Here is an 8,253-nt window from a genome sequence, read left to right as displayed (position 1 = left end):
TTTTGAAGTCAGTGACATTGGCAAAAGCTTTTCGCATCCTCGAAGCTTCGCCTTTTTGATCGCAACACAATTGCAGAAAGGTCCTAGTTTCCGTTCTGCGATCAATGATCAAGATACAGTGAAATCCTTGTTCGCCAGTCCTAAACCCCATTCCCTTCACTTTTACCCTCACCCCTCCTGTTTGACACCCTCCCCGCGTCACGATGGATCCCAGATCTCATCCGTCACGGCCCCCATCCACCAGCCTGCCCCAGGGCTCCACGCCTCTTTCCTCGACACCTATCTCAAGCATGCCCATGCCTCAGTACGCCATGCAGCACCAGTACCCGGTGTCCCAGCCGCACACTCTTCCCCCGCTCCAGCCTCATCACTCCCAGTCTCCTGCCCCTCATTCCTACATGGGTCAGCCTTACCGGCCGGATCTCTCGAGATATCCCGCGTCAACTCACGATGTCTACGCGACCTCCGCGGCTCCTATCATGCCTCATACGACCGTGGGTAGCCTGCCTCCGTCCTCGTTCCTCTCCCATCCCAATCCGCAGGCCCAGCCCCAGCCGTCGCAACCTTATCCTCCTCCGCACAGCGTGCTCCCCCCCGCGTCGAGTGCTCAGTCCTATCCTCAGCCGATTGCGCCGGCCCCGCCGCGTGACCGTCGCTCCGACTACTCCGCACTTCCGTCGGGTGCTTTCAGCTACTCGGATGCTAAGGGCTCGCCTTGGATGAACCAGGATCCCGTGGCAGGCCCGAATGGCGCTGCGCCTTATGCTGCAAAGGAGCCTCCTCGCACCCAGGTTGTTGGCTCGCAGGGCCGTCGTGGTATCCTCCCGAGCGTTCCGGGACGCGCGACTCCGGTCACCAACGGCGTCAATGGAACTGCCAAGAACACCACAATTCCCGCCAAGGATGCAGATGGAAAATTCCCATGCCCGCACTGCAACAAGACATATCTTCATGCTAAGCACCTTAAGCGTCATTTGCTCAGACGTAAGTTTATTTACAGCCGGTGAGAGTTGCATTGCAAGTTGTATCGCGCTAACAGGCATGCGTGTGTTACAGACACGGGTGATCGTCCTTACATGTGTGTTCTTTGCAAGGACACTTTCTCCCGCAGTGACATCTTGAAGCGCCACTTCCAGAAGTGCTCGTTGAGACGTGGTAACCCCACGGGAGCGACTCACTTATCGCATCCCCAGGCGCATCTGAAGAGATCCCAAGCTGCGGCCAATGCTGTCAAGCCTGTCCAGGAGGAAGTCAACAATTCCATTCCGCCTTCCAACGGTCTCCCCGGTGCAACGTATGCTGAGGGGCCTGTGAACGGCAATGGCATGGCTCCCGCCCGTCCAGGTTACACGGAACAGCAGCCTTTGGGTTTCTCCATGTCGTCTGTCAATGGGATGAACCGCGGTCCTCCCGAGGACGCTTATCCTGCCGGTCAGCCTCAACAGAGAGGTCCCTGGCTTGCTGCTCCTAAGCAGAGCCCGTACATGGTTCAGCCCGGTGCTGATGCCTCTGGCCAACAACTCAATGTTGACCGTCCTCCCCTTGAGCAGGTAAAGCCCCCGGTTATTCAAGATCCTAAGCGCCCTGTCATGCCTGGCCCCACTCCCAATCATGCTGGCGAAATTGACTGGACTTCGATGTTTCAGCCCGGAGGTTCCGACGGTTACATCAACCAGGTCTTCCCTCAGCAGACCATGGCCGCCGGCCAGGAGCCGATCCACGCTCACGTTGACGCTGAACGCAAGTTCTACCCCACCACCACCGCCCCTGGTCCCCAAGAAAGTGGCATGAACGGACTTTATCTGGCTTCAACTATGAGCGGCGACGGTAAGTTGAAAGGACACCTGTTAGAATTGAGTTCGGTGCTAACTCACCTGTCATCTAGGCACCGTTCAGCCCGCCCGCCAATAGTTGCGAGTAAATGAGGGCGGATGTCTGTATCTTGACCACGCTGAACCCAACAACATGCAATTGGCGCGAAAAGGAGTTTTTTCCTTTAAAGAACTCGAATCAAAATATCACACTACCTCCCATCGGTGGGATTACGTGTCATACGACGTTACGCATTCAAGATCTAAGGACATGTGCAGTGGTACCGGATCTTACATTGGGGACGCTTGTGCATATACGACTCTTTTTCGGACCTACTTGACGTCTCTGATCCTCGATTTCACTTCAATACTCCGAATCACTCTAGATACTCGGATTACGTCTTCTATGGATCAATCTGAAAGCCGCCTTGACTTCCGAACGAGACAGAGGAATGATAGAAAAAAAAAGGAAGAATTACTCGATTGGTGAAACAAAAGTTAGACAAAAAAAAAGAAGCAATGACGATAGAAAAAAGTGGGTTTTGGCCAGGCCCAAGAAGTTCGCGCAGTGCGCATCGGCGTGGTCGGATTGTTCAGCGTCCAAATCTCTTATTGTCATGAAAACATTTTCTTTCTGCAGGTATAGTGATTGAAACTTCCTGCGATGAAATACACAGTGTCAGCATTTCTACGGCGAGTGCAGTTTTGCGGTGGTTCAGGATCTGTTTTATTTCTCGTTTTACTGTTTTCCTCTTTCCATCCATTATGAGTGATTTTGATGGGATGGTGTGGTTTTATCCGGCGTCCAATCATAGACTTGGGCATGTGTTTCTATGCGAATGTGCTTTTTTTTCTTCTTCTCTACTTCCCTTTGTCATCGTTCATGTGGAATGAGATCAAAAGAGTTTTGAGTGGAAGGCTTCTTTCTGTCGATGCATCACCCTGATTTGCATGGTCCATTCTCGCGAATTTTCTTTCCAGTTGCATCAAGAAAAAGAGTGTGCTTGGCCTCTGTTTGCATAATCATCACGGCCGTTTCTCAATCTTTCATGTCAGCTCCCCCAGTCCACCCTGTATGTAGAGCCGATGTGTCCCTGATAGGGTATGCACGTTCGGACTGGGGTTGCCAAGGTGTTTTCATACACGTCGCTCATACAAAGTCATCTTTGAATGCTTTTCCATCCTCGTGTGTTTTGTCAGGTCTGTTGCGTATGGCCTGTTTGTTTTCTCTTTCTTTCCCCCATTCTCTGTGACTTACATTGTCATCTGGGTGTGGCCGGGGTTGCCTATGGAATCCGACTGCTGCCGAAGGAAGGCCAGCTAGCTGTGTTGGCGCTTCTTGAGGCCTGGTTCGGTCGAATTGCCTGGATGCATATCCCTGGCCAACCCCTGCATGGTGTTGCGACGATTATTCTATCTTACGGTGTTCTCCATTTCCAGTTCCTTGTTCCGGAAGGAATTGTCATCATGAAAAGGGCTAGAATTACCTCTCAGAAGGAACAATAATTTTGCCCATGCTCATTCTCAGCTCATTCGTTGGCGTATGCAACTTGTTCACGGTAGTTGTCGGATGCTACGGGGAATATCTCCGCGGTAGACAAGTGGAAGAAGGCAGGAAGAATAGCCATGCCATGTGGCCTGGAGTAGTGTGAGGGAGTGACAGACAGGTGATTGATTCATTTGGTGGCCCGACCGAAGCCGAAGAGCCGTTGGTAGGTAGGTGGTAGTACAGTACCCCCGTACCATTCGTACTTAGAAGGTAATAGCCCCTTTGGTCCGGAGGAGGGGAACATCCCGGGATTTTCCTATCCCCTCGAACCCTTGATAGATGGAGATGGAGATGGAGATGGGAATGGAGAACGAAAGTGTGGAGAGATAGAGTGGGGAAGGATCTTCGGGACACTAAGTATCCATGATGTATAGTTACCACTGGATACCTAATAGTTAGGCAGCTTTACTACTACTGCACTTGTACAATAGATACATATTTTGTCACCCTATAAACTTGGTTAACGATTGCTCATAATCTCAAGTAAACCTCGGATACTGTAAGATTTCCACACAGCATGTCTTGTATTAAGTTGAATGTCGACGTCACCGCCTGCCCCGGATCGTGGATTGGTATTTCCCCGCCGTGATTGGCCGTCACCCACGGGATGCTCCGGAGGACTGCGACTCTTGCCTTCCCCCCCCCAAACCTCCTCCCATCATCCATCCGTCCATCATCCTTCCTTTCTCCCTTGCATCAATTTTGACTCAACCCTATTACAAGGATTCTTACATGCTATTTCATCTTCCTTCTCGTGTCGACGTCGGACATTTAACCGCCTGATTGCGCCTTGTCTCTCTATCAGTTCTGTTAGACCCCAATCTAGATCTCGACTCCTCCGCAACTCCGCGGCTACCCACAACTCCGAACTCCACCGACCTCTCCGCTACATCCACCACTTCCCCTCACACGAGATCTATAGATATACGCGAGAAAGCCAACCCCCGCTTCGCAGCACTCGGATCAGTATTAGTACTTATTTTCCTACCCATTTCCTTGCACTCCTGGGACATCCGATACGTGACCGGTGGTTCGAGTCCACCGTTTAGCCTACCTCCACCGACTTGTCAATCCCAACCTCAACCACTCCTCATATATCATCCATCGCCTCCCTCTCAGCCATCACAATGTCCACGAACAGACCATTCCTGGCCAATTTCCTTGCAGCCTTCCGGGCACAGTCTACATACAAAGCCTCCACCGCCGGCACTCAATCCACGTCAGCCTCGATATCCTCTGCCCAGATCTCCCAGAGTGCTGCTCGAGCAATCGCCACGAAAGCCAGCAACAACTCGGAAGCGTCCTCGGCATCCTCCTCCACAACACACCATTATCATCATCATTCGACCTCCTCATCTTCACACTCTCGCCCGCACTCCCACCACCGCGGCCCCCTGGCCCAGGGCCAAGGCCAGGAGCAGTCCAGCCCCGCATCCCCGCCCCCGTCAACGGCCGCGACTCCACCCCAAGCCGCCGCCGGCGCATCGTCTCCCCCACCGACTCCTGCCGCCTCGAACCCTATCCCCATCACCAATAGCCATGGCCGTCAACGGCGCGGCAGTGACAGCTCCAGCGGCTCGAGCGGGTTCCGCGACGCCCTTGGTCCCGAGAAATGGTACATCGGCGGCCGGACGCCCGGCGGCGAAGAGAGGTTCTATCGATTAGGCATGGTCACTAAGGGAGGGGGTCGCCTTGGAGGAAGCGGCCGGGTGGGGAGCATCGATCAGCTAAGTCTCTGATCACTATTGAGGCTGGCTTGATTTGGGATCCTCCCACTCACAGGGTCTTCTTCTCTCTGCTTTCTTTTTGGTGACTGGCCTTTGGGGCCACCGGGACTTCCTTGATGCGAACTACATTCCGGCTTTGTGAATCTTCCTATTTTTATATACCTCCGGCGTCAGAAGATTATCCAGGAACGGAGAGGGGCTTATGGGACTGGCGTTGCTGTTTGGCGTTTGGGCTTAAAAAAGAACTTGCTTTAATTTAGGTGTCGGGTGTCGTTCCCATCGGGAGTGATTGGACCTAGCGCAGATTGACAAATAGGGTTTGGTATTACAATCCCGACCTTATATGCGAGTTTGTCTCTGCTTGTGTTTGAGACAGATACTGGGGTGGAAATCAGATATCTGTACATGAACGACACCTCTCTCTCTCTCTCTCTCTCTCTCTCTCTTTCTCTAGTGCAGCTTGCCGTGGTGTCCCTCGCATTGCCTGCGTGTCCACATCAGATCTTGCAATGAAGCGAGGCAATGGGCCAAATCATGGCGGTCCGTGTTGAGTCAGGCTGCTTCGATAGAAGGGGGCAGATTGGCAGGAACCAAGTCTGAGGGAGCGACCGAGCCTATTCAAAAGTGACAGGGTTATATAGACCTGGACTTGATAGGGTTAGGTAGAGCTGAGTAGTGTGTCGACAAACACGTACTTTTGAAGTCCAGTGTTTTACAAGATCTTTCCCATCCAAGGCTCGCAATTAGAAGGATGAACATCTTAGAGTATATACTCGAGTCCTGACCTACGGCAAACCAGGCAATAGGCACAGTTACACCTGCACATGGTACTGTATATCGTAATTGTACTTACCTAGTAGCTAGCTAACTATTGAGTCCTCCTCCTCCCCCAATAACGCCGTCCGCTCATCAACCCCCGTCCTCCCCACCGTCCTCCTTCTCCCCCTCCGCACCCCGCAATTCCTCATCCACTTCCCAAACCTCCCCCAAACACCCACTCTCCCAAGCAAAGAGAACCCACCACCACCACCACCACCACCATTACCACCACCCTCCCCCATCCAACACATCAACACTCCCATCCCCGCCACCAACCCCGCCAAACTCCCCGTCATCACCGCCCACCCAGCCCGCCACTCCACGAACCCGCCCCACAGGGGTCCCACAAACAGCCCCAAAAACTGCGCCATCGTCTGGATGCCGAACGCCTGCGCGACGGCGCCCTTGGGGCCGAAGACCGTGGGGTCGCGCGCTTCCAGCGCGGTCAGCGCGTGTTGCGTCTCGAGGTACAGCGCCGGCGTGCAGAGGTTGATGAGGAGGCCGATGGCCGTGAGGCAAGTCAGGAGGAGGGCGATGTGCGTGGGGTGGGCGGTGGTGACGAGGCGGAGGGTGAGGAGCGGGAGGGTGAGGCAGGTGAAAGAGGTGAGCGCTATTAGGCGGGGGCCGTGGGTGTCTGTTAAATGGCCTTTTCCAGTGGTTAGTGGGTTGAAAAGGGGGTAAACGGGAAGGGGGTCCAGTTTAGGGGTTGGGGTTTGGAATGGGGGGGGGGGGGGTATAAGGGCATATGGGGGGCCCGAGGATAAGAACGTACCGAAGTAGGGTTGGAAGAGGGCGGTGATGGCGGAGGGGAGGAAGGCCATGCCCGCGCCGAAGGTGGTCCAGCCGAAGCGGGATTCGACGAAGATGGGGATTGTCTGTTTTCCATGGAGAAGTAAGAAATTGTGGGTTGTTGGGCGTGGTCTGGTTAGAGGGCATCGGGGAAGCTTACGGCGTCAAAGGCTGAGTAGAGGAGGCCGTGGACGAGAAGAGCTCCTGAGGAGATGAGAATCCGTGGTTGGCTGAGGATTATCAGTATCGCTGGCTTCTTATGTTGGTCGTTGTTGGACATCACGGAAGATGATGGGGAGGGCTGTCCGGTTGGCAACGCGGCTGGTCGCTGCTGCTGCTGCTGCTGCACCAGACTGTCGCTTGACGTATACCCATCATCCTCTGGGGATGGCGAGTACGATGCTGAATGCGTCTGCAGCCACCGTTCGGCGACGGCCTTCTCGACCACCGCGACTCGCATGAGCAGATCGATCCCCACCATGGCAAAGGCGATGGCGAACACAGCCTGGTACCCGGCGACTCGATAGACCAAGCCGCCCAGCAGCGGACCCAGCAGGAATCCCAGGGCGATGGCCGAGCCCAGGTACCCGATGGTCTGGCCGAGGTTGCTCGTGGAGACCGAGTCTGTGAGCAGGGCGAGCCCGGCCACGGCGACCATGGCGGTGGCCGCGCCCTGCAGCATGCGGGCCATGATGAACACCGCGATCGTGTGCGCGAGAGCGAGGAGGACCATCGATGCCCCAAGGAAAATCAGGCCCAGGAGGTAGGGCATCCGGCGCGTGGGTGCCGCATCGAGCATGTATCCGAAGGCTGGACAGCAGACAAAGGCGACGGCAGCTTGGCACATCAGCAGGATGCTCACCCAGAATTCTCCTGGATGAGGGTTACCGCGAGTTAGCTTGGGATATAGATAGCGACCAGAGCATTGAATCGGCAGTGTTCGACTTACGGTCTTCATATGCGACACCGGCGCGGTCGACCAGGGCAGTAGGCATAACAGGTACGATCTTGCGCAGAGCTGGTTAGCGGTCGATGGCAGAGCATGGCCCTTTTCACTGATGACCTACCATCGCATAGAGAAAGTAGTCCTATTATCACATCAGCCATTGCATCGAAGAACATAAGGGTACCCACCGTGAAGAACGATGTCCAGACCGTCGCGATGATGAAACCCGTCGACGACCGCCATCGCAACATTCGGGGCGGACGACGGCTCATTGTCCACATTCTAGTTTACTCAATGATACTACGAAGTAAATCGCTAGCTAGACTTGAGCAGATTTTGTGGTTTGGTGAAGCGAAGAGAGAAGCGTTGCAACCATTGCCTGAAGCGGTGGCTAAGCTGTGGCTAATTTACATTCTGGTAGGAAAATCGTTTTCGGTTTGCGGGCGGATTCTCTTTCTCCCACGCACTCAATAATGACGACGAGAACCATAACCGGCCACTCCGCCGTCGTCGTCGCAAGAAAATGAGCAAAAACTTACGCACATAGACATAGACATGGCAAAGGCAATAATAGAGCTTCCGGCGTCGCTTTCCTTTCGATGTGCAATGTTC

At 54.2% G+C, this 8,253-nt stretch overlaps 2 protein-coding genes across 2 annotated transcripts; one reads left to right on the top strand and one right to left on the bottom strand.

Moving 5' to 3' along the window:
- Positions 1-362: 362 nt before the first annotated feature.
- ASPACDRAFT_111668 (C2H2-type zinc finger protein) lies at positions 363-1,911 on the top strand (the record flags this gene model as incomplete). Its single annotated transcript, XM_020195577.1, has 3 exons — positions 363-984; positions 1,057-1,827; positions 1,886-1,911. Coding segments are annotated over 3 exons (1,419 nt in total), but the record flags the coding sequence as incomplete, so codon positions are not given.
- Positions 1,912-6,136: 4,225 nt separating this feature from the next.
- ASPACDRAFT_15565 (uncharacterized protein) lies at positions 6,137-7,907 on the bottom strand (the record flags this gene model as incomplete). Its single annotated transcript, XM_020197153.1, has 7 exons — positions 6,137-6,552; positions 6,679-6,781; positions 6,856-6,996; positions 7,045-7,568; positions 7,645-7,702; positions 7,763-7,783; positions 7,830-7,907. Coding segments are annotated over 7 exons (1,341 nt in total), but the record flags the coding sequence as incomplete, so codon positions are not given.
- Positions 7,908-8,253: the final 346 nt, after the last annotated feature.

The sequence above is a fragment of the Aspergillus aculeatus genome, assembly GCF_001890905.1.
Source record: "Aspergillus aculeatus ATCC 16872 unplaced genomic scaffold ASPACscaffold_2, whole genome shotgun sequence".
In the NCBI taxonomy this organism is placed as follows: Eukaryota; Fungi; Ascomycota; class Eurotiomycetes; order Eurotiales; family Aspergillaceae; genus Aspergillus; species Aspergillus aculeatus.
The sequence above is the reverse complement of the archived record's forward strand: the minus strand, read 5'-3'. Positions and strand labels throughout refer to the sequence as shown.